Raw genomic sequence first — 26,980 nt, forward strand, 5'->3', positions numbered from 1 at the left:
CCTGCTGAATTTATATCAGTCTTATTTACATTGAGGCAGAAAGATAAAGTCAGGAAAGAAATAGGTGGTGGTGTTTTTTCTCCCCATTTTGCAGTGCTGCTTAAGTGATTAGAACATAAACACTAGTTTATTTTAAAGTAAGTTGAGGCAGGGCATTTAAAAGTGAATTGTTAATGTTTTCTCAGTAACCTTCTGATGATACTAATCTTTTTCTTAGTCTGTAGATTCCAGTCTTGGGGGACTTTCCAGGTCTAGTACTGTGGCTAGTCTAGATACAGACTCCACAAAAAGTTCAGGTATGTAATCAAGAGTTTGAGCAGACATGTATGGAGTGGGATTAACTTCATGTGGTTTAAATATAAAAGAGCATAAAATGGAAAAGGTTAAAATATGGGTTTTTTAAAATAATTGTGAGTGAACCTGTTAGGTAGCCTGTAGACTAATGCATGCATAGCTCTAGGCATCTACAGCATTATTAAAGATTCATCTAGGACTAAGTCACTGTTTTCGAAGTAATGTGTCCGAGGAAGAAAAACTTAGTTGTTACCAGTCTGTTACACAGCATCAATGTGGTATAACCTTTTGGAAGCTACACTTCCTGCTTTTGTGAATTTACATTGGAACTGAAGTCATGGAAATAAGATTTGATTTCAGTTGCTCTTGCTCACCAGATCACAGTGCATCACTGATGGACCAAACAGTCCTTTTAAAACAAATATAGATAGACGTGTAGAACCAGCTCTTCTATGTTTTCTGATTCAAGGTGGTTAACTCCAGGTTTGAATTAGTGTAAACAATGCTGTATCTTGGATTCATATGAAACCATTGCCTTTACCAAGGGCTGTTCTAAATCAACTCAGGACAACTCATTAAAGAGAGGAGAAAACATACTGTGGGTAGGGTTAAGTGTTTGATGAACGTCTGCAAAAACCATGAAATTTAATAAGTTAGCCCCATTGAGACCAATTCAAATAGCTTTACTGCTCTGGAATTCTTTAGAATTGCTTTGTTTTATTTTGTTGCAGGACAGAGCAATAGTAATTCTGATACATGTGCAGAATTCAGAGTTAAATATGTTGGTTCCATTGAAAAATTAAAATATAATGAGAGCAAAAGTCTTGAAGGGCCACTGGACTTGATAAATTACATAGACGTTGCGCAGGTAAGTAGATTACAAATGACAACACCAACAAGGTCTGCTTAGAGTCCATTATAAACCTGTGACCAAAGAACCTGAATAATATTTGGGTCATCCTTGCCAAACTGTGCAAGCAATGTGCTTGTACTTATTTTTGTACTAAAAGTTGTAACTCATTTTTCTCGTTAGGTAGCTGATAGCTTGTATCTTTAACAGCACAGAATGACTGTTTATCTAACAGGAACTTGACATTTCAAGTATCTGACTATATGCTGAAACTATTTTTACAGCCAAATAAAAAAATTGCTGCCAGTGTGGAACATAGATCACCCAGGGTCAGCGCAGCTCAACAGGGCAAGCATTATTTTTTAGCCCATCTGATTTGACCACAGGACCAAACTCCCCTTTCTGGAATCATATTATTTAGAACAGAATGAAACAGAATAGACTATTTCAGTTGGAGGGGTCCCACCACTACCATCTAGTCCAAGTGCCTGACTACTTCTGGGATGACCAAAAGTTAAAAGCATGTTATTACGGGCATTGCCCAAATGCCTCTTAAACTGACAGGCTTGAGGCACTGACCACCTCTCTAGGAAGCCTGTTCCAGTGTTTGACCAGTCTTCGTAAAGAGGTGCTTCCTTGTGTCCAGTCTAAACTTCCCCTGAATATATTTCACATAATGGGAAGATACTGGACAAGTGCAAGAGTGACAGGCAGACTTCACACTGCAGCATATGAGCAGGGTTGGTGATGTTGCTGATCCAGTGGACTGAATTACAGATAAATGTGTTTTCTATTATGTATCTTCGTTGTTCATATTCCTCTGGCTGCACTAAAGGCTTTTGTTTGTTTCCCCCCAAAGCAAGATGGAAAGTTACCTTTTGTTCCAGGTGAAGAGGAGTTTATTATGGGAGTTTCCAAATATGGCATTAAAGTTTCAACATCTGATCAGTATGTAAGTGATTCACAACAAACTGTCCTTTTGGTGAGAGTTGAGAAGTTTTATTTCTCTGATCTGTGTGACTGAAATGTCCCTTCTGGCTTTAAGCAAAATATAAAAGAACCAAAAAAGCTCTCACAGCAGCACTGCTTCATGTCGTGTCTCCTCAGGGCTCTCTGTATTTTCCTGGTTGGATTTAAGACAAGAATCCATTCCTTTTGAGATAAAGCACCAGACAAAAGGCAAGCAAGCCTTTATGCTTTTGGGGCACATCTTCCATTCTCTGTGGCTGTCCTGCCATCCTCTCATGTGGAAAAGTAGCACCACTGTGGTGGCCAAGACCACAGGTTCCTCTGCCTCCGCTAGTAATGTAATTCCTGTTGATGTTATTGTGGAGAGGAAAAAACAAGATGTTTTTTCAAGAATACCTGAGTTGCCTTCCTCTTTGAAGCTCCAGCCTTGCACTACTAATCCAACAGTGGGAGTCCACTCCAGCATTAAAGCCTCATGATTCCATTTTATTGATCAAGCCTACTTTTTGTTTGCATCATTTCCTACACATAGTTTATTTTCTTCTAGTGCACTTCAAGTAGCTTTTTTGCTAAAAATAAAAATCTGGTCTCTTCACGAGGACCCTTGAGTTGCCTTTGTGTAGCTTTGTATTGCAGCCATGTAGTTTCCCTGTGGCTGCCCTCAGAACCCCAGATACCACAAATCCTTGGCCTTATGAAGACATGACCCATCATCAACCTGGCAGTGCCTCTTCATAAACGCCTTGACTCGAGGACAGTGAATAGTATTGCTAAATAGCTGAATACTCTGAAGAAAGCCAGAAAGTTTCCTTAGGTCCCTCCAGAAAATAAAACCACTTCCTCCTAGGCATTAGAAACAAGTGTAGTAGTTGTTATTCAAACTTTGAATTGTTTTGGATTCTGGTTTTGCTGTCCTAAATTCTTAATTCTCATCAAGAACACAAGTTACACCATCATTTAAATTCCTTTGTACTTTGATAAAGATCAAATAGGTAATGTTAAGACTTTTGCCATCATTCTTCTCTCTTTGAGCTGAGAGCATGCACAAGCTGATAAAGCCTTCTGTGATCAAGCCAGTTTGCAGTGCCGTTTTATTGCACTGCATCATTTCTTCTGCCGATTTGCATCTTTGTTGCTGTTGACATTTAATGTGCCCTTTAGTGTGTTAGTCCACATGACTCTATGAAAGAGTTCCAAGATTAAAAGTTTTTCTTCTGCATTCATTCAAAGAATTCAGTCTTTTATGACTTTGGGGGAAAGGTAGGAGTTCTGTGATTTGCAGACACCTTTGCAGGTGAATTAGCAGCTGTTTATTACAGACGCCAAAAGGAGAATTGACTGCAGGATACAAAATTATTTCTTCATGAATTTCAGCCAGTGTTTGATAAGTTATTTAATTAGTGACTGAAATATGTGCAGATACATGATTCGCTGATACATTTCCATTGTCTGTGGATGGAACCACAGAAACCAAAGTTGAAGTATCTATTGAAGTCACACCGAGGCTTTGGCCTTCTTCACATTTCATTTGCATGTATTTTGTACATATACGTATGTACATACATGTATGGTGCAGTTTGTCCATCTGCCATCTCCTTTTCTTCTCATCTGCAGAGTGCCCTCATAGCCAAATAGTGAAAGGAGGGGAGGAAATTAGAGGGGAACTGTGTACTGTAAACAATTCTATCCTCCCTCTTTTAGCAATCATCCGTGTGCACCTTAGCATTATAGCAAGTTTCAAGCAAGTAATTCTAAAAAGTTGCAAGTGACGTGGAGGGAAATCTTGCCATCTTTCATCAGAGACTGGAGGGTTAATCCAGTAAATTCCATGTTGTCTCTGGCTGTCTTCAGCGTAGTATATAGCTGGTGATGGTATGAGTAATTGTGAGTATTACTGAGTGAATGTCAGGGATGGAGATGTTTTTTGGCAAGGGGATCACAGGAGCTCTGGTAGGGGGCTCTCCCTTGGGGGTTTAATAGCAGGCATGAAGCTCACTGTCTGTTTTTAAGCTTCTGTACTGAAGTGGATTTTGCTTTAGACCCTTCAGCTACTGACAGGGACAAAGTGTTCGATGCCACGAACATAGAAAAGAAGCAGTCTTAATGTTGTAAGATCTTAGATGTAGTATGACTGGAATAAACCAAATGAATATTACTGGTTGGGTAGGATGGCTTGAGAAGGGTGGCTTTGTGTAGGTAGATCTGCAGATACCTGGTACTGGATGACATCAACCAATCCCTTTTTGGAACGGTCAAGATCAGAACTGTTGGGACCATGGTGAAAACCTGCAGCTGTGGGGGAGAGTACAATTCTCTCAGGTTAGATCTCTGCAAGAGTCAGGACTCATGCAGTGGCTCAGGCCACGAGTGGCCTGGCTATAGGCACATGGCTACCCCAACCCCCAGAGCAACTAGCCTTGTCCATGCCTTCCTGCAACTGAGACGGGATTGTCTGGAAAAATACTAGAAAAATAAAAAGCTGCTTTAAGTTACCCCTGAGCCAGAAGTGGGTACAGAGTGTACCACCTGTCCTACCCACAGAGGGTGAGCGAGGATGGGCGGGAAATGAATGTGTGTTTTCGTAGTATGGACAGGAATATAGTCCACGTGTGACTGCAATTCTTAAATACAAGCAAAAATTAAAGCTAAATTTGTGTTAAACCACCACTTATTTATTTTTAAGTCTTAACTGAACTCTCAATTAAAAAATTACAATTTTACCAAGGAATACTTTTCTCCTGTAAATATATCTGAAGTATTCTTTTGTAAGAGAATCACAACAGGTGGAAAACTGAAACAGCTGTTGCACTATTCCAGTGTAACTTTTGTTTGCCACACGGTTTCAGGATGTGTTACATCGGCATGCTCTCTATTTAATTGTACGGATGGTCTGCTATGATGATGGTCTGGGAGCAGGAAAAAGTTTACTGGCTTTGAAGACAACAGATGCAGCCTCTGAAGAATGCAGCCTCTGGGTATATCAATGCAATAGTTTGGTAAGAGTTTATGTTTCCAATATTTAATTTAGGTATCAGTATTTTGATTGTAAAGGGAGATTCTAAAACCTAAGGCTCTTTTGAAGGCTTTTTAGCAGAAGGGGCATTGCTTAATTACAGAAGAGTATAAATGTGCCCTGGTTCAGGAGGGGAGAAATGCCCCTGCTGACTGCATTTGATCAGCTTTGAGGAAAAATACCTCAAAACTGCCAATGGATGTACACACCTGAGAAGTCTATGGAGTGCTGTCATAGCTGCTAAGAATAATCCTTCATTTGTATTTTCAAACACTAAAAACACTTAAGATCAGATAGAGCAGGGACGGACAGAGTAACAATTCTGCATGCATTCATATTTATAAGCAAGGGAAATGATCCCTTCTTAAAAGTAGAGGAATTCATTGTCAAGATACTGTATGATACACACGCTCAGCAGCAAGGAGGGAGCACATGGACTGACTTCCTGCACACTAGTGCATGCTATGGTGAAAGCCAACAGCGCCTGACTTGTTTCTAAAGAACTCATTTAAAACATCTTCCCACGTGTCACTGGAGACCACAGAAATGAAATAAAATCTCATTTGTGCCACTCCATCTTACATGTCTCCTTTTTGAATGATAAAGGTAACATTCTGCTTTAAATGAGTTTTGAGACGTGAGAATTTCTTTACAAAGTGTAATGTGTGTGTTTGGGCTTTTTTAGGAACAAGCACAAGCCATCTGCAAAGTGTTATCTACAGCCTTTGATTCAGTTTTGATGTCGGAGAAGTCCTGATTTTCTTGAGCAGCACGTGACTGTGTAGTACAAGAGGCTTTTGAGGGGGGAGGAAATGCAGCTCCTTTGTGATACCACAGACATGCTGTTGCTACACACAGACCTAAAAAAGACTTGTTGTGCGAAGAGCCATGCAACCTTGCACGTGGTACTTTTGTCATTCCCCAAACGTGACTTGAAGAAATTACTCCATCTTCAGTTTCCAGGACAATGCAGAATTTTATATTTAACATTAACCTTTTTTTCCCAAACCATGTTTTGTATGTTAATGTTGATATTGTAAAATGTAAAATAAAACTTGACACTTGCTTCTATCTCTTCATCTGAAAACAATGTTAATACAAACTTCAGTTCTGCTTAACCGAGATATTAGACGAAAATAAGAGCAGAGTGATAATAGGTAGTAATTTGGGTGAGGTGTCTACACCGTTTCTATGTTCAACTAAAAATCCACAAGATGCACCTTTTTTTTTTTAAGTGCTACATGTTTGGATTTCCCATTTTACACATCGAAAAGAAGAATATTGCCTAAGCAGGGAAGAGTAACAGAAGTAGCCAAAATGATTTTAAAAGTGGTTTTATTTTTCCAGACATTTGACTGGTTAACAAGAGTAAAATTTATTAATCATGCTCTAATTATAAATCACTGCATCCAGGACATTGAAAATAAGAGTTGATTTTAGGTTATACAATATATACAGCTGCTCTGCAACTAAAGAAAATAAAAAACAACTGAATTGAATATTATACATCTCATAGCATTCTAAGCTGCATTTTTAGTGTCACTTGCTCCTTTTTAAACAGTTAACACAGCAACCTAATAGTTTTATTAACAGTTTTTTGAATCATTATTTTAATCAGATTTGAAAAGTTGTATATGAAATATGCCAAAATTTTGGACTTAAAATTCTTAATTTTATATTATAAATAGATATCTACAGGCTCTAGAATTTCTTTTTCCTCTGCCAGAGGAGCAAACTTGAGAAACATGGAAAATCTAGGGATAAATTTTGCTTAGCTGCTCTTCATTGGTCCTCAAGATTTTATCTGTCTGCACTGTTAGTGCTATTATGTTGTATTCCGCAAGTTTCCTAGTTTGTAAGTGACCAGGGAACACAGTTTGTGACATTTTAAAGTGTATTCCTCTTCTAGCAGAACTGAAGGAAAATTTGCATCGTCGTTTAACTTTACGAGTTGTTACATACACTATAAGATTCTGTGTTAAAAATACTGTACATTAGGAGATCTGTGCAAAATAATATGCCCATTTACTCTCTAGACTCTATCAGGGATAGAAACATACAAAATAGTGTTGCAAACTGAACGTATCAGTAAGTGAATAAAACTGTAGTGCTATACTATTACTCTTATCATTTTACTGGGAACTTTGAAAATACGGACTAATTTGCTTCAACTTGCAACAAAAATATCTTGAAACATTCCAGTTTGTTCCCCATTTCTACTGCAGCAACAGCATCTAGGAAGTGAAAGTTACACGTATACCTGGCTGTGCCCACACATCTGATAGGCATCCAACCAGCTGTACCATTGAGGAAAGGTGATACAAGGTAAGATCAGTGTTGCTCTGCCAGCACTAACTCAATATGATTTTTCTCCAAATAATCATATATGGTGGTGGCCTATTTTCCATTCCATTCAATATGAAAAGGCCAATTTAAACACCATTTGTCAGAAATTCAAAGTTCTCTTGATAAATCTAGAGATACGATTTTCACGAAACGTGATCAAAGCCAATGTGACCTAGACATTGATTTTTCTTATCCTATGCCATCAGTTGTTTCCTGAAGCATAAGCAAAACCTGGTACGATTTCACAATATACAAACATCAAAATGACGTCAGATTTGTGTTGGTGTTTTGTATTCCATTAACCAACCGGGAACTATCCATGGCCTAGCCTTTGTTCACAAATCAGCAAAACAAATTTAACAACAGTGTAGCTACCATATAGGTGGGTATATTATATAAATACAGAGTGAGTCAGCAAACGATCACTGTTTGCAAGGCAGTGGCACACAAAGTTTATAAAAACAGAACATAAGGTGGTGGTGTACTTGTGAGGTGTCAGATACCTTGCTGACCAAGGATAATTATCTAAGTGTTCCACCAAGTATGTTCTCTATGTGAACATACTGCTGGATGATGTAAGGAAATTCAAAAAATCTAAAAACAAAGCCTAAACACTGTAATGAGACAAGTTTAAGAAATGCTCTGCAATCCATCATCATAGTTAAGTACATTTCAGGAAGTGCAGTTTTCATATCCTTGAGTTCATGTAGTAACTCATTAATATTGCCATAGTTTAGTTAACTAGCAGTAGTCACATGAAATGACCAAAATGGATGAAACATACATAAAGAACATTCAAAAAACAAGTTCTACACACGTGCAGCATAGAAAAATGAAACAGTCTCAAGCTCACAAAATTAGAACTAGAAAGTTCAACGACTAACACAGATTTCAGATAACATTAAGCAAATATCTACATCCATTCTGAAAGAAGTTTTTCCTGTGGTAAACTGAAATACTTTTTCCACTTTTACCTGGCCAAAGACACACAATTAAAATAGTTTCTTCTGTAATAGTTGACATCCTGGATGACAGCCAGTATCACAAGATGCCGAATTGAGTCCGATTTAGAACTACACAGCAGCTTGCAGATTTTGGTTCCAACACTTCAAATGGTATCGAGAACTGGACAAATTCACTGCCCTGTTGCATGCACACAATTTCTTTGGCTGGGGAAGCTACACTGAACTGTGGTATTGCCATGTTACAAAAAAGAATAAAATTACAGTGAATTGATTAAAAGAACATCATAATGTGATGTTACACACACATGGATTTTGATTGTTAAAGCTTTTCAGTTCGCCTTGAAAAATACAGGAAGAGTTGTTTGTTTTTTCTAAAAGTGTAAACTGCTCATGAGAAAGTTTCCACATAGAAAAGTTTTAAAAGTCCCAAAATCAGAGTGATGGCAATAAAAAAGTAAGCTACAGTACCTAGGACTTGGGCAGTGCTCTGGCAAGGTGTCTGCAGGTAGGTAAATGAAATGAAATAGAGCAAAACTTATTTTTGTGACCACTGGAAATGAGAAATGTCTCCACTTATCAGTAGCATTTTAGTCAACAATAAAGTGCACAAATGATACAGGGAAAGCTCCTTTCCGACTGGGATCTCCATCAATATGACCAATCTGAAAGAGTCCAGATATTTTTTCAAGTTAATTGCAAAATGGCATTTCAGTATCACCAAATGAATATTGGCAGCCTTCCTGCCTGTAGTATGACAACCCTCTCCCTACATCTTTTCTGCAGTAGCACAGTTTTACTTTTGGAATGGGAAAATTCAGTCCTACAGGGTGCATTTGTTTTTCAGCTATAGATATTTTTTACTATTTTTCCCCCCAACTTCAAAAGTTTTCTCCAGTTCTTTGAAACTAACACCTCTTAATGCAGGACCATTGCTGCATCATTTCAGTGCATTCTGTAATAATACCAGGCAGCCCATATTCTGCCTCTGTTAAGTTGCTTCTGCTTCCCCCTCTTAACAATCACTGAAAGGTTAAAGGATTGATCAAGCTTCAACAGTTTCAGGTTTTGCATTTGTTTATACAACTTTATGTTGTATGTCAATTTAGATGCCATTTCAGGTTCTATTTTTCGCTAGCTAACAGAGTAAGGCAAGTTTTTCATGCATAACGATTTCCCAAGACTTTGCTTTAGCTGATGAGACTCTGTAACGTAAATAGTTGAGATGATGGTTTCCCAGTTCAAGTAGACCATTTCTCAATCTCAGCCAGCTGAAGAATTAGGACAATACAAAGCTGTCTTCTGAGGCCCACCACACATCATCTGATGTACTTGCAGATTCTTAAATTGCTGAACACCCCCCAAGAATTTCCTGAGTCACAGTCGTGTCCCCTGTGTACTGTGAACCCTACTAATCAGATGTGTGGTTTTTTCTAAATAAGAAAAGCTGAGAACTTGTCTGAAGATACAAAAGAAATTTCTGGAATCAAGTTTCCATGAGCTGTAACTTTTCTTGTTATTTGGAAACCCAGCAGGACATCTTCTGAAGTCGATGTCAACCTCTAGATTGCATTTGTTTCTTTCAAAGTGTGTGGATAGAAAATGCAAAATACTCACCCACCACTCCTGATCTTCTTCACCATCAACTACAATAATATCTCCTTCCGAAAAAGTTAGCTCATCTGGGTTATCTGCTACACAGTTGTAAATAGCTTTTACTCTCTTGGGCTTAGTTTTTGACTGAAATATAAAAATAAAGAAATGTAAATAATACAGCATGGAAGAGACTGAATAGACTTGGAGTTGCTCTAAAGAAAGCTTCAGAACTGCTTCCATCTTGTTTTTCACAGGTTGGAGTACAGCTACATCTTTTATGCTGGGTGCTCATGCTTCAGGCTCAATTTTGCAGAATCCAAAGCCTTATGGAACCACTGCGCCACCAACGTGGGCCAGATTTCCCTTAGCAATCTTCCATTTTGGCTCATCCAGACCTGTCTTCAGAACTCTGCATCACTGCAGCGAGTACAATTTTATTCAGAAGATGGGGTGATCAAGTGCTACACAGCAAGTGTAACAGCAGCAGTTTTAGGAGAAAGAGGCCTAAGCCACATGCCCATGCACCCCTTCTTAATCTGTTAAAGCCACTTCAGCAGCACACGACCCTCCGAAACATCCTCTGCCTCTCTAGTGCTTTGAGGACTGCAAGCCAGAGGAGTGCTTTGGCAACTGTTCCAACAGGAACGTTTAGTAAGGAGTTGCAATATTCCAATATTGCAGTGGATTCCAATCCTAGTTACATTCTGTTTGAAGTGATGCTGAAATTGTTTTGCTCTGGTATCACAGTATCTGCCATCCTAATCTCACAACTCTCTCAGTGCGACCTGGCTGGCTGCTGCATCTGTTTTCACCCTCCTCATTTTCTCTTGCAGACCAAAGATAATGCCATCTACAGCAAAGAGTGGAGCAGCACAGGACCTGGAAGTAAAGCATAAGCTTTCTACCGGAAGTCCACCCTTTTCCCCAGTTTGCCCAGCCATAGCCATTAAAAAATCTCTCTTTTGTGCCGTATGATGCCAGAGCAGAGCTGTAAGTGCCATTTAGGTCAAAAGATGTCTGTTAAGAAGACAGTAGGTGTCTGGGATAGAGGCTCCAGACGGGGTAAGGAAAAGAAGGTCTCATCATCACTCTGGAGTCGCCCAGGGACTGCTCCCAGTCTCTACCTAGTTAGGTCAGCCACAGAGCAGGAAGGCTGTAAGGGGAGAAGAGGCTCCATTCACAAGTCTACTTCTCTTCACCAGCAAAATGCTCTGCTGTGGACAGTCCTGCCCACCAGCCTCTTACTGTGTCATTTTATTAGAGCTGAGCACCACGCAGAAAAAGGGGGATGTGGATGGGGAAGGAGGGAGCTAGCACTATCATTATGCTCCTCTGTAAACATCTATTTGCATTTTAATATAAAAAACCTGACCTGACTAGACCAGGCACATCCTTAGGCTCTATCTGCAGGGCACACTTCTGTGAGCTGGCAGCCTTGCACTGCATCAGAGCAATTTTTTCAGATGCTCCATCTCAGTCAAGTTACAGTTTGAGCCACAACCACCTTTTAGGTCAAGTGGGAAAAGCTTCACATCAGTGCAACAGTGATATAACTACTAACTTCAAAGTGCAGTAATTACAAGTATTTCTTGTTCTCTAGAACACAAGAAAATTAAAATAAGACACCATTCCCAGAAGACTAAAATATTCCAGGGAAGTTTCCCATTATCTACAATATTTCAAAAATCCAAAGTAAATATTGAAAAAAGAAAGACATACATTGGGAATTTCCATCTGAAAAATAGGCTACTGGGCAAATGCATGATACAGGAGATAAGCCACTGGATACACGCGTATGTACAACTAGATGGCTTATTTCTTTACCAAAGGAGCACTTCTGTAATCATTTCCTAAATCTGGGCTGGCCCCTGGATTCTCTGGCAAGGTAAAGACTTGGCAAAAAAGGCTGGAGTATAAGGCTAAATGCAGCGATTTAGCCAAAGTCCTTTAGCTAGACTGATCTAGCTAAAGCTCTTTAATTGAGGGCCCTTGACTAAACCTCAGCTAAGATACTTTAGCTAGACTGATTTAGCTAAAGCACCTTAACTAGCACACACTCCCTGAGCCAGGTTTCCCTTGTTTCTCTGTCCCATGACAAGAATAAAATTATCCAGCTGATTTTCTCAGGCTCACAGAATTCAACCTACTGAAGCCCTAGAGACATCTGAAGAGACAGATTTGTTCTTCCTGCTACAAGCAATTAATATTAAATTGTGGAGCCACTGTGACTATTCTGAAAAAACATCCAGGATACCCCATTCACTCACAGGTAAAGCAATTCGTCCTATAAAACAAAGGAGAGAACACCATAGATAACAACTACCACCTTCATTTATACAGAAATCCAGGTAAGGAGCCGTTTCAGAACAGACAGATGTATTGAAAAGCTGTATCCAGTGCTCACAGCTGAATCCCAGACCACAGAACAGGAACTGTGATCATGGTCCAACAGCTTCACAGAGTAAATATGGCAATTCCCTTGGTGCATGTAAGCAAAAGGGACAGATGTTCCACTTTACACTATTCAGACCATTTCATTTTATTAACATGGAAGTTATTTTGATGCAAGATGGACACTTAACTTGGTTGAACAAGAGTGGGAAAGGCAAGAAAACAGATTTTATACTCCCAAATAATCAAGATGAGCTCCAGATGGCTCTGTGGCTTTTCACCATTACGAGATGAGAAACAGCTAACAGGAATTCTAAGAGCTCCAGCCAAACGTGCAAGGCTATGCATACACACACACTGAAGTCTGTCCTACTATTTCAGTAGACATGGTTAAGGAAAAATGGATGAAGGGAGAGAGACAGAGAACTGAAGAAGGCAGGTCTTTTGGTTACGGCCCACTAATAAGACAATTTCAGATGGAGGAACAGCACATCTACCACCTCTCAGTTGAACCAAATTCCTACACAGAATGTAAAGCGAGAAACAGACCAGAGCTAGTCACATACAGCATCTCAGAAAGTATGGACTCTCTACATTGTGATTTACTTGCTGCAGAGAAATACTGTCATGATCAAGTACAGGGATGTTTTAGGTCTACCACACAAGAAAGTAACAAAATTGGAGCAAGGACCAAAGACCTAGCTGAGCAACACATAATGTATGGCTCAACTGACATCTGGAAATACAGCCCTTTACCTACACCATTATAAGAATACAGGTATTGACACTAATATGTGTGTTGCCATTCATGGTCCTAGAATATAAACAAAAATAATTAAGATTATAAAAAGGCCATATGATCAATCAAGAGTCCATCTAAATCCAGTACCTCTTTTCTAACAGTCACTGTACGGCTAGGGGTGGGTGAAGAAGAATATACAATACTTCCAGCCCGGTATTTCTAGTGTTCCCCTTCAGCCTTCAACCACCTTCTAGCTGGACACATCTCAGTTCAGATGTGGCTTCTGTGAACTTCCCAAGAGTCTTCTATCCTGTCAGCCAGTGAACGCAGGACAGAGAGGTGCAAAGAGAACCAAGTGCATGAAGAACCAATTTCTTTTGTTTTGAGCTTGACTTTGATCTACCTATGTGAATAACTATGGGTATATCTACTTCCATTATAAAAGTAAGCACAAAAGCTCCCTGAAGTTTAAGAATGAAGTTTCATATAATCTACACTCACTCACCAAGCTCACCTACAAGGGACTAACTTACGAAGCTTACCCTCCTTCAGTAAGTCACCCCATACATTCTGCGGATTATGTTGGTCATGTTTGGACAGAAGCAAAGAATCCATACTTCTTTTCTTTGGTTTCTCCCTGTTTTTTATCAGTGGGTTGTGTTTTTTAAATTTAAAATCACATAATATCATATTAAAAATTTCCTTTTTTGCATTGTCTATAACTGTTTCATACAAGTCATGCACATATTTAACATAGGATACAGACTTTGTATATTTTTTATGATTCTCACACTTTCTCCAGAGCAGTGTGCTTGATAGAATGCGGAAGATTTAATAAAATCCCAGATTGTCTACTTACTATTTGTGATTTCCTTGGCATTGGTGCTGGTGGCTGGATCTGTGCTAAAGTATTTGTTGTAGAACCAGTCTGTGTTACTGGAATTTCACATATAGAGGATGACTCTCCTGCTGCTAGGGTAAGTAAAACAAGTAAACTTAAGGCATACTTTAAAAAAAAGTAAGAGTGATGATGCAAATTGAAACCAAATTAATCTATAAAGGACACGTTATTTTATGTCCTATGAGGATTTAATTTTTTAATGGTGCTTTCTAAATAACTGAACAGAATTTTTTTTATGCCTTGCCAAAAATGCCTCTTTTCCCAAAGACAATTACCTATAACCTTTAATACTGCAGATATGCTAGAAGAGAAAAAAGTCTATAATATAGATGGGAGCAGAAGCAAACTTCTGCATTCAGTCACTACAGGCTGTATGCTTTTAGAACCCTTTTTTCCTAGTAAAAACCATCATCATCAGGAGACTGTATTCTTCACAGGAGACTGCTGACACAGAAGACAGATAGCAAATTTCCCTTAGGTATGTCAAGGGGAAATAAAAAAGGAATCATAGTAAGAACCAATTAACATAATATATACAGTGGAAGGGGAAACTGGGTAGGAGAAATTCCACCACAACCACAACAGAATCCACCCAACTTTACTGTGGACATTTTATTGAGATGACATTATTATACTGTCCCAAAGTAGTAGTTATGTTGAACAATGAAAAGTGCAGAATGAATAATGCACTCTGTTCATTACCACGAAAAAGCAGTATCGGTTTGCAATTAAAAGTGACACTATATGAGCTTTAGATTTTTAATCTAGAAATACATTGTTCTATTCTAAAATGTGTATCTGTTACTTTGTTTGACACATGCAAACAAGGGAGTAGCTAAAATTTTCATAATGCATCTTTTTTTTTGAGTGGGTTTAGGTGAGGTTAAGGAAGCTAAAGCCCAGCTGGAATTGAATCTGGCAAGGGATTATCAAAGACAACAAGAAGGGCTCCTGTAAATACATGGGTAACAAAAGGAAAATTAAGGAAAATGTGGACCCATTGCTCAATGAAACGCAGATCTGGTTACACAGGACATGGAAAAGGCTGAGGTCTTCAGGAATTTCAGGTCCCAGAGACAAGGGGAAAATCTGGAGCAAGAAGTGCAAGTCCTGCACCTGGGGATGAACAAGCCCATGCACCAATGCTGGTGGCCACCCAGCTAGAAAGCAGGACCAGAAGCAGCAGGCACAAACTGAAACACTAGAGGTGCTCTCTGAACATCTAGAAACACTTTGCTACTGTGAGAATGACCCAGCAGTGGCACAGGTTGGTTGTTGCCCAGGGAGGCTGCGGAGTCTCCATCCTTGGAGACGTTCAGAAGCCAACTGGACATGGTCTTGGGCAACTGGCTCATGCTCTGCATGAGCAGAGGGGTGAGGCCAGATGATGTCCAGAGATCCCTCTCAACTTCAGCCATTCTGTGATTCTGTTTCTCATTACATTATTTACATTGTTTACATTACGTGGCCCATAACTGTGTCCACGCAAAAGAGCTTGAGGCATCAGGGCCTACACAATTGAGAAGAGAAACAACAACAATGCTAGTAATGACTGTATTTAAATGTGTAAGGTAAATAAAAAAAACCCACCCACACTCTCCCTTAGGCTGATATAATGATAGGTTAATTACAATGAAGTAAACCTGTAAACCACAATTACCAGTTTGTTGTAGAGACCCAAGCCCTCTGGACTGCCCTTTGTTAGTTAAGCCAGATGACTTCTCAGCCCTGTGCAGAAAGTTAGAAATTCATCCATTTAAGAAACAAACAAGAACCCAAACTGCAACAACACAGAGTATTTTCCAAATTAAAAAATTCTTTTCATTTCTCCAGTATATTCCGGTTGACAGCTATTTTGCTTTTAAAAATACGACTTTGCTTCCGTATTTTTGATTATGCCAGTCGTAAGCTGCACTTAATTTAAAAATGTAAGGCAGAAGAATAATATAGGTTCAATTATGACATTTTGTGCAGAGCAGAGTCATACAATCTTAAAACACTAGGCTCTCTTGTTTTTACTATGGGAACTCTTGTAATCTGCTCCCCTTAGTGTCTGCTTTTGGTTCATTCCCATAGTCTAGAACACATCACTGGCAAAAGTATGAACGTTTTACAGATTCTTTGCATGTTATATACCATAACATTGAAAAGTCATTAATAATTATGAAGTATATTAAATACTAAAATGACATCAGTTACCCAGGAATAGGCTTTCTTTGAGAGATTCTACTAGGAGGTTGTGGGGGCAGTGGTGGTGGGGTTGGCTTAGTTTGTGGAGGAGCTGGTTGCTTAGATTGCTGGTTCAAAGCTTCTATAATGCTGGCTGTCTTTGCCACTGGAGGCGGTGGTGCTGGAGAAAGGACATCTGTAGAAGGAAGTTAGACAGTGAAATGGAATTAAATTTCTATTTACATTTTGTTTCTTGGCTTCTTATTCCAGGTTTTCCTGTTACAGGGTATACCCCCATCCAAGAAAAATGCTTTACTACATGTAATCAATAACTTAAACAAGAAGCAATCCTTCCATTGGAAGGAAGACCTCTTTGGAAAGAGGTTTACCTTTTGTTTCACCTAGTCAAAGTCAGCTCACAAGTTCTTCAATTCATTCAAGCATTAAAGTACAGGTAAAGAAAATTCTTACCAAAGTGCATCACATTCTTGAAAATAGTAGATCAGAATACATTTAACAAAGTGCTAACATTGCTCACTCAAGGCCTTCCGTTGGTGTTTTATGGAAAAGTAACTGAGAGAATAATATCTGATAAATTTTATTTAGAGGAATGTCTTTACTTAAAATCCTGTCATGATTAACATCTAAATAACTCTGCATTACAATGAATTAAAATTTCTGTTGAATTCTTGAAACCACAACAGCAGCTGGCCATGCATTAAAATATCTTTTTGCATTCCTACGGTCTTCAAAATCAAGCACAATGTGGAAACATAGCGCCAGGCCTAGACATAACACTCATCTTTACAACTAGTGAGAAATGCAACAATAAAACTTACATCTATACAAAGTGAAGACCTCTTTAGCTCTGTATGAGACAGTATTTCCTGTTGACCCTGCACCATAAAGTCCTCACTCATCAGAGAGGGCGTTTCATACAAAGTTACTGGACGGGAACGATAGGCCAAAGCTCCAGCCACCAGAAGAGGAAGTATGAGTTGTGGAAATGGAAAAATAAGCCAACTATGATTAGATACAGCAGAAGGAAAAACAGGGGAAAGTGGAAACATACTTGTAGATGTTACACGCAATGGCGGCACAGGGGGATGAATAGCTGGTGGATCTGATGAAGACCTCTGCCTGCTTATACTTTCCACTCCTAAAGAATTTGTCTTCCACATTGCATTAGATGAAGAAATTGTCTGAATACCACTGCCAAGAACTGAAGGCTGAACTAAAAAGAGAGGAAAATACTGTATTATTATTATTGCTTACCCTAAGCACAAAGTGTTAATATTCACACTTGTGCTTGTAAAAATGGTGCAGCTAGACCACTATGTTCAACAATAAGAACCACTGTCATCCTTCTGGAATGCCAGAACAGAAATCAGTCTGATGTAAAAAATGACATAAAGGTTTCCAGATTAAATCTTACTAACACTTTACCTAAATAAAATTGTCTTCAGTCATTACTTTAAAATAAGTCAACACTTGAAAAAGCACAAATTTATTAACAAGAAGACAGACTGCAGGTTTTGCTACCTGCTTTAATTCCTGCCTGATAGCTGTAATCTTCTCAGGTAGTGCAAAAAAAGGGCCTCGCTCTCACATGAGCATTAGCAAACCTTGCTGACTCAAAGTGAAACACCAGTTTTGACTGGGAATTGACATAAAACTGTAATTCCAAATTTCACCCAAACAAGAAGCTATAATAACTAGTCATGAAACAATTGCAAAGCATGACTTCTTTGGGGCCTCCTAAATGACTTTATTCTCAGGCTGAAGAGCTACCTCCCCAGTTCATAAAACCACACTACAGGTTTTCTTCATAAAGCCAATTATTTTGCACATATCATGCTACTTCTCCCTCACTCAGCACATGAGCATCATATTAAGAAAAGATGAAACAGAGTAAGGTATGAATAAATATTATGTTGCAGGGAAAAGCATAAAGGCTCAGAAGTCTTGGAGAACAGCCTAAAGCTAAGAGGATAAAGGAGTTAATAATACACCATAAGCATAACATCAACATCAGCAATCAACAAGAAGCTAAGACCTATGATACTATTACAGTTTTTAACTAAGAATATAAAATAATAGGCTAACACATTGCCAGAATAAAAAACATAAGCTAATAATCTAAGCCAGGCAGCATGCTTTCTTGGCACGAGTTACACTATACCAGGGCCAAGAAGTCTGGGGTTGGGAATGAAATTAAAATGACATGCTTTGAAAAATATCATTTAATCCAGGGCAAACAGTGGGTAAAATAGTATGGCTGGCCATGATTAAAATAATATCAAAGAGTAGAACAGTCTTATTAACCATCCAGTTGTATTACTAATTTAGAGATAAAATTTAACAGTTAAATAGACTGCACAAGCTCCTTGGGTGAGTTTTCCTGTTTGGTGGGGGAAACATTCCTTTCCATCAAGGAAAAACAGTGTCTAGATATTAAGCTTAGACCTCATGCAAAAAACATTAAGGTGAAAGGAATCCCAACTTGGTTAAGTTCTATATGCTGCTAAACCTCCCCCAGTCTCATGCTATCCTTTTAAAGTAACCCAGTAACGTGCTGCTCTATTGTTCTCGGTTTTTCTGCCTCCAGAAGAATGTATTTTAATCTGACTTTCATGCAGCCATTCCTGTAAGACCAATAACTGACTTTTCATATTACATGGATGTTCAAATTGCCATCTCAGGCACAATCACTGGTGTATGCAGTCTTGCATTCTGACCTCTGCACAATGCTCCCAAAGACAGAAGCCACGCATGTATGCCTAGAACATTCCCCACTCGTATCTCCTCTTACGGAGTCTGAATTACAGCACCAAAATAATGTATTCACACAGTCATTTTTCTTGATTTGAACTTTACATAAATCTAGCATCCACGAAAGCTGCTGGATTAATATAGGCTGTAAAAGAATGAAAATCACCAAACCTGTACTGTACAAAGAGGATCTATAAAGCTATCTTTAAGCTTCTTTAATATAATCCGAACAGATTATACTTGAAGGTAAGAATGAAGTTCACGACATCAGCTTTAATGGTAGATTTTGCAAGCATGCAACTCTCCTGAACCAGGATGAGACATGTACATTTTACTTTGTTCTGTTGATGAGGGTATAACCAGTACTTGGTATTTACATTTTCAGTCAGCTACCAGTTCTCTAAGATCATCCAATTCTCCACATGTCACTTAAACTTCCATTTCAACAACACTGAGTAACATATTTAAGAGAAGACTTTGAAAGGTTATCTCAAGAGTTCTGCATACGCTCCTTTTCCCATGTCTTTATTTTCCACAGCAGCGAAATGCTACTGAAATTTTATATTTAAATAAAACTCTGACAATGAAATCTTTGAGAAACGTAAGTATGAGAAGATGAACTAAATGGACTGCAGCCCTCCTTTTAATAAATTGTTTAACTCTATTGAGGTTACCTGGGCATTGTTTCCACAAACACTATTGTGTACGTTCTTGCAGGTATACTGAAAATCAAACTCAGAACAGGTTGGGCAGATTCATTTCAAGTATGTAAAATGAAGTCACCAATAAACTGTTCCAATACCTACCTGTGCAAATAATTGTAAAAGAAAACCTAAAAATGTAATAATAATTAAAAGCTATTACTATCACATTCTTCGAGCATACAATAATATTCGCCAGTGTTAATACCTTTGCCAATATTCCTTGGAGGTAGAGGAGGTGCGCTGCTTGTAACAGGTACTGCAGGCTGAATGGGAGGTGGACTGCCACTGAGTATTGCTCCATATGTTTCATTTTGTAATATACTCGGCATAAATCCTCTTTGCTTATCCTTAGCAATGTTTGCTGCATCTCTTGCCAATGATGCTACATTAGGCTGAAGCTGGTTTGATCCAAGTTGATAGAAGCTGACAGGCCTGTCCTCTCTCCGATTGGGACTGGGTTGCTTAAACATAGTAACAAAAGTACTCACTGATACCACATTATTTGTACTCATTTTATTTATTAGTTGATAAATAGTTATTGTTTCTTGAAAGTAAAAAAATAGCTTCTAAAATGCATTTTTGCTGCTTTTAATATGTAATATAAAACCTACATTCTGTCCTCTTCAAGGACTTCAAGACAAAGTAATTGTGTGCATCAACAACAACAAAAAAGATTAAATGTTAACTGCATTTCAAAACAACCATAATTTTCTCATTTTCTCCTGCAGTATACTCCTACAGGATAACACTGTATATGCATAGGACTACACTGCCATAGATAGTCAATATAGATATTCAAAATAGATCAAGTAAAGTCTCCCTACACCAACATAGCAGGCAATTTTTTCAAAAGATTGAAGACTTTAAGCTTCATCTTAAGTTCAGCAGTGTCAGATCCCATACAGATGATCACGATCTCAAAAACTGGACAAAATTGCATCTCACTATTCCACCTGTAGCTCCAACTACAACCAATTGGGAGCCAAAACTTCTTATGAACTCATTATAGCTCACTAATATTGCTGGACAAGTTCAGTAGATTACTTCAGTTGGCCACAGGGATGGAACATTGCTCATCCCATGCACATTAACAAATAAGATCTAATTAGTTGTCTTTGAGATTTACAGCAAGTCATCTGCTTCCTACGTGCACTTAGCATTATTTTGCCTGTTTCAACAGCAAGCATAGTGATTATTGTTATCAAATGATAATTAAAATAGCTGGAGTTATAAATTCATGTGGCTAGTACAGGAATGGCTTGTAATGATGTACAGCTCAGGAAGCATAAATAAGCCTTTAGAAATAGCGTTAGACAAACACGTCACTGACATACTCTCTGTACGGAATTAAAATAACCATTTATAGTAATAGCATTTAGGCAGAATAAAGATTTACACCAACAGTATCACAAATAGGCAATTGATTTTCCTATGAATATATTCAGTGCTTGGTCTGGATTGATCATGTGGGGCCTTTAGACACATTATAGCTCAGCATTATAGTTCACAGATTTATCACAATGATGTACATGACAGCCAGATGCATTAATCCCTATCTTTACTTTGGGCTCAGCAGCCTCACTCCTCATGGGCTGACACGCTCCATTCTCTCACCTCTCCACTGTCCTAGTTCTGGTATCTGTTTCAGCCCACACTTGCTTATGCTCTCTAAACCAGCAGAAAATTCTTTTTTGTTTTGTTGGTTCAGCTTCTCACTCATTTACCAAACTGAAGTGGCTCAATACAGGGACAAATATGTGCCAGAATGGAGGCAAAAGCTGACATGGGACCAGGCAGCCAGGTAGCTGATATGAGTTGGATTGTCTTAGCCTCCTTTTAGGTTAGCCTCTCTTTCATATGAAAAATTCTGGACTAAAAGAACTTCAATTTCAGGCACGACCTTTCTGACAAAGATTACAAAATCTATTCAATTGCTTTACCAGTAAGAGAGACAAGCCCAATAGCTTGATATCTGTGAACAGAGCTCTGATGAGATCCTAAGCAACAGCAGTATTCACCAGTGCATTCAATGCAGTCACAGACACCAGTCTGTGATTAATAGTCCTTAATCTCCTTTCAAAAGTCCCTGTAGTATAAGCCTATTAATAGTGGGCAGTGAAGTAGCAGTTTCATTACTTTAGCCTTATTGCTGTGCAGCAGATAACTTCCTATATGAAATAGAGCTCGGGAACTAGCCAAAAAGAGAATGCTCAACTGCAGAAGGCAACTGGCAACAATGAAGGAAGTGAAGGAAAAAATAGACCAAAACCACAAATGTAGAGTGTCCCAGAAACAGATTTGCTAGATACCTAGTCGTCAATTAACCAAAAGGTTTTATAGCTGGAAAAAAAGAAATCTCTAAAACATAACAGAAAGTTACAAGCTGCTTCCTCAAAAAGGCCATAATTACTGCTGTTATTATCTGATACAATATACAAGAATACATAATATTGTAGTGATACATAACACGAAAGCTCATCCAGTAGAACTGGATTTAGCAGCTCACAGATTCCAGATTCTTGAACAGACATTCTCAAGAAAAACCTTAAGAGAAGTTTCAGAAGGTAGCAACTGTGCTTTGAAAGGGATGGCTTGTGACAGGTATTTTGCTCTTTGTTGCTAGCTAGTCAAGCACCAGAGGTAATAGCTGTCGCGGACTAAAGAGTCAGGACATGGGGAAAAGAATCCTGTGCAGACAAATCTTGCAAAAAAATGGAAAATCAAAAAGGAAACTTATTGATGTCAAAATTAGCCTCCAAAACATAAAGCCAATTCAATAGTCTGATGATCTAGCATTTTTAAAGACGTGAAGGTGAAGAAAATAAACCCATGACTGTCAGATTTTAGTATTTCTGAAAACAACAAAAAATGCCACACACAAATTTGGCTTTAAGTTTTTAATTAGGTATTAACTATTCACGCCCTAGCTGAGATGGGGGACTTTGCAAGAGAAGTATTAAAATGCTAAAGCTTGTAGAATGAAAAAAGTCAAATTTCATTATCCAGAGGAAAGAGGGAGTTTTATTACCTACTTTCAAGAGAAAGAAAATGTTGTGCTAACATCTGAAGATTAACTCATATAAAGCCTATCGTGTATTCCTTTCACTTTATAAAGGAAGCAGAAAAAGCATAAGCAGTTATAACACTGCATACACAACAAGAACAAAAACTGTTCAATGCTCTATGAAATACTTCAATCTACGACAGTCTCAGAAAGTCATTAGTATTCAGGAGGCTATACTCCAATTCAAATTACTTGGCCCCTAGAAATCCAAGCCATTTTTAAGTGTTGTTCAGGTATCAAAACGTAGTACTTTGTTCCCTGTCTGTATGTTTAGGTGCTTAAATACTTTCTGAAGTTGGTCCCTAAACTGGAAAATTAAATTTTGAAAATGCAATGAAGTTCCTATGCTACTGGCATACTTTGTAACACTTGTAATGCAACTGTTCTTAAAGATACTAAAAAGCAATCCGGGATATGGTCCTGAGCAGATGGCTCTGGGTAGCCCTGCTTGAGCAGGGGGGTTGGACCAGATGACCTCCAGAGGTCCCTTCCAACCTCAACCATTCCATGATTCTGGATCCAACAGCAACACAACACCACCAGAAATTTCACGTATGAAAAGGGAGAAAACCACAAAAATATTTTTACATAGAAATTGAGAGTTAAGAGCCTACCCTGCTATTAAAGGAAGTATCTTATTTAATGCACAAGTATAGCTCTCCTGAAGGCAAGCCAATGCATAAATTGTTTCAAAATTAAAGCCAGCTATTTCACAAACATGAGGAGATACTATAAGATGTCTCTCTTTATAACAGCAATTTTCATAGCTTTGCAATTTTCTTTTATTTCTGCTTCACAATAGCAGATCCAAATATTCTTGATGTATTGAAACAAACTAGCAACTTCATTAAAAAAAAAGATATCACACCTGGCTAATCATAATTTGATCATCACCACATGGTCATATGTTTTATACCTTATATTAATGGGAAAAAAGACGACCAGTTATAATATAACGAACCAAAACTTAAGCTACTACATTTTACTACAGACTTTATTTCAGTGTCTTCATATCTACAGTAAAAAGCAGTGTCATTAAAATCATTATGAACATCATGCTTACAAATATATGTACAGAAATAGAACAAAGAATTGATATAAACCTGCAGCTTTTCATCCACATCATCATCACTTTCATCCAGATCTTCATGGAGTAACCGCCATTCATATTCCACATGAACATGAGAATTAAATCTTCCAGACAGTGCTTGAGTAAGCTAAGGAAAAAAAAGATGACTGTTGACATCTATGTTATGTCCAGTACTTTATTTTAAAACAACATGATTAAAAACAAACATATAGAAACCACATATAGAAGGAACCTTGGATTCCAAGTACAAATATTACTTTTATTTTAAAAACAGATTTCAATAATCTGGGAAGTTACTTAGCAGTGGGCTAAGTTTAAAGAATTAAGATCTGTGACCAAATACAATACAAGTAAATCAAAAGCAACTAGGTTTTTCATTAACCATTTTAGGTCTATTCTCCACTGCAGGTCCATCCCCCATTTTCTGACAATAAGCACCACATCTTTTTTGCTTTGATTTAGAAATGGCAAGTGAAAGAAATTAACTGCAATGGTAGGTTTTCAAATCGGATGCTTATCAAGAAGCCTTGTCCCCACTAATCCATTCTTCTTGCTTACTAGAAGTAGTGAGGGTAGCCAACCACTCTTCACAGACTCACAGACTGGTGTGTGTTCGATTGAACCTTGAAAGATCATCTAGTCCAAAACCCCACATCCGCCATAGGCGGAGACATCTTCCACTAGATCAGTGGGAGTCGCATCCGACCTGACGCTGAGCTCTTCCATTGACAGGAAAACCACAGCTTCTCTGAGCAACAAGAAATGGCTTCCATCCACGGCCTTCACCCAGAAAAAAACCCCTTTAGTCATTAGATTTCAACGAGGTGTCAGACACTTAGAATCATAGAAGCATTTAGGTTGGGAAAAAAACCTGTAAGATCACAAAGTCCAACCTTTAACCCAGCACTACCAGGTCACCACTAAGCCATGTCCCTAAGCACTATATCGACACGTCTTTTAAATATCTCCAGGGATGATGATTCAACCACTTCTCTGGGCAGCTTGTTCCAAGTGCTTGATAACAGTCAGTGAAGAAATTTTTCCTAATATCTAAACTTCCCATGGTGCAACTTGAGGTCATTTTCTCTCATTACTCCAAGCTTGTTACTTGGGAGAAGAGACAAACCCCTACCTCATTACAACCTCCTTTCAGGTAATGTAGAGAGCTGTGATCCCTCAACTTCATTTTTATCACACAAATTCTGATACAAGCAGGATGCTGTTGGCCACTTTGACGACCTGGGCACACGACCGGCTCATATTCAGCCGGCTGTTGACCAACACCCCCAGGTCTTTTTCCACTGGGCAGCTTCACAGCCACTCTTCCTCAAGCCTGTAGCGTTTCAGGGGATTGTTGTGACCCACGTGCAGGACCCAGCACTCGCCCTCATTGAACCTCAGCCCATTGGCCTCAGCCCATCGATCCAGCCTGTCCAGATACCTCCGTAGATCCTCCCTACCCTCAAGCAAATCAATACTCCCGCCCAACTTGGTGTTGTCTGCAGACTTACTGAGAGGATATTACTTGTGGATCTGGGACTAATAGCTCAAACAGAATCAGCCCCCTGGCCCCAAGAAGTTAAGCATTTCCAAAACATCTAAGAAGAAACATAATTTTCTTTTAAAAAGAATGTAACTTGACACATGCATATAACTATTTCTAAGTATACAACTATTCCATCTGGAACATATTCATTAAATATTTAACTGGAAACTGTTAACTGTTAAACTCAGACATGATTCTGTTTATAAATGCACAAACACACAAAACGATGCAACACTTACCAACTCTTCACAGTGAGTATGTTTTAAACGTTTAGCTATATCAAGTGGTGTCTCTCCGGATTCATTAGCTATATTACAGCAAGAAAAGAAAATTACAATGACAGGCATTCACTGTTAACTTGTCCGTGACTAAAGATAAAGACAAACAGGTACATATTGAAGTATTAGACCAATACACACTAAGATTAATATTTTTTCTTCATACATAGGTTCAACTCATACCAGCCCTCTGAAGGTGACAAGCAACAGCAACTCAACATGCCACATATATGGAACAATAGCCATGAAATGGCTGTATATGACTATGCAACAAGTTATCAGTTAAAAATCTTGGTACAGACCTATCTAAATCTGTTTTAAAAACAAGTGTAACGTGTAAGTCAGTTTTAAACTTGACATAAGCAGTGAATATTGATTTTTTTTAATAATGAAGATTATATTCACAGAATTATGATAACTGAGGAGAAAATGCATTTATTACACCTTCACTATTTCTTATCTGAAGCAGTGACGAACATTGAAGTACACATTATGCTTTTACCTATTTCAATAGAGGCCTTCCCTCTCAGCAGCAGTTTGAGGCACTCAACGTTGTCTGTCAGACAGCAGTAATGCAGGGCTGTGCTACCTTTACACGTCTGCTTATCTAAATTGCCACTATTGGCGTACAAGAAAGAAGAAGAAAGCTTATTAAACTTAGTTTTCTACCCTGTATCAATGAACCTCTCTCATTACAAGGTTTTCAAAGAATAAAGTTGTATTTGCGAATACCAGAATTAGTTTTAGTATTTGTATTCATTTAGTATTTGTACTACTTGACATAAAACCATTATCACTATATTTTAGTAGCTTTTCATACACTTACCTGTTCTGCACTAAAAAGTCTACTATATGAAGAGATGTTCGATCAACTGACCTAACAGCAAGGTGAAGTGCTGTTTCATCTTGCTCCTAAGAAAAAAATGAAAGAATACATTCGTTTCTTTTGTTCAACAGAGAAGCAGAAATCTTATTAAGACATAAAATAGATCAATTAAAACATTCAATTTCAAAATATTCAAACATGCTACCATTAAAACATCTCTTGTGAAGACTTTAATTGCTTCCTTTTCATTCCTTTAAAGGAAGCAAACAAATGGGTTGAAAGTGAATAGATTATTGAATGATTTAATGTTTAATGTTTTAATACATTTAAAATATGACAGTATTTGGAAACAATTTTAGATTACACTATTTAATATTTTCTTTCATTATTGTTAAATTACATCATTAAAAGGAAAACGTTCAGAACAGTGTTTCAAATCTTACTTCCAAATAAAAATTAGTATATTT

At 38.2% G+C, this 26,980-nt stretch overlaps 2 protein-coding genes across 5 annotated transcripts in view; one reads left to right on the forward strand and one right to left on the reverse strand.

Moving 5' to 3' along the window:
* Positions 1-6,198, forward strand: part of ITGB1BP1 (integrin beta 1 binding protein 1) — a 7,042-nt gene extending 844 nt beyond the window's left edge. Inside the window, exons 2-6 of one of the 4 annotated variants that reach the window (XM_010144182.1) lie at positions 218-296; positions 1,026-1,162; positions 2,004-2,096; positions 4,960-5,109; positions 5,812-6,198. In XM_010144182.1, coding sequence (XP_010142484.1) covers positions 218-296; positions 1,026-1,162; positions 2,004-2,096; positions 4,960-5,109; positions 5,812-5,883 — 531 coding nt within the window. In that variant the 3' untranslated portion in view covers positions 5,884-6,198. Of the gene's footprint in view, positions 1-217; positions 297-1,025; positions 1,163-1,979; positions 2,097-4,959; positions 5,110-5,811 lie in introns of all 4 variants that reach the window. The other 3 variants (XM_010144181.1, XM_010144185.1, XM_010144183.1) reach the window with 3 other exon arrangements.
* Positions 6,199-8,620: 2,422 nt separating this feature from the next.
* On the reverse strand, positions 8,621-26,599 carry ASAP2 (ArfGAP with SH3 domain, ankyrin repeat and PH domain 2; the record flags this gene model as incomplete). The annotated part of the gene is made up of 11 exons (XM_010144186.1): positions 8,621-9,099; positions 10,052-10,174; positions 14,023-14,132; positions 15,725-15,792; positions 16,264-16,429; positions 17,306-17,467; positions 19,915-20,170; positions 23,877-23,990; positions 25,649-25,716; positions 26,190-26,305; positions 26,514-26,599. Coding segments are annotated over 11 exons (1,344 nt in total), but the record flags the coding sequence as incomplete, so codon positions are not given.
* Between the last annotated feature and the right edge of the window lie 381 nt (positions 26,600-26,980).

This window comes from Buceros rhinoceros, unplaced genomic scaffold (assembly GCF_000710305.1).
Source record: "Buceros rhinoceros silvestris isolate BGI_N320 unplaced genomic scaffold, ASM71030v1 scaffold24199, whole genome shotgun sequence".
NCBI classification, from domain to species: Eukaryota; Metazoa; Chordata; class Aves; order Bucerotiformes; family Bucerotidae; genus Buceros; species Buceros rhinoceros.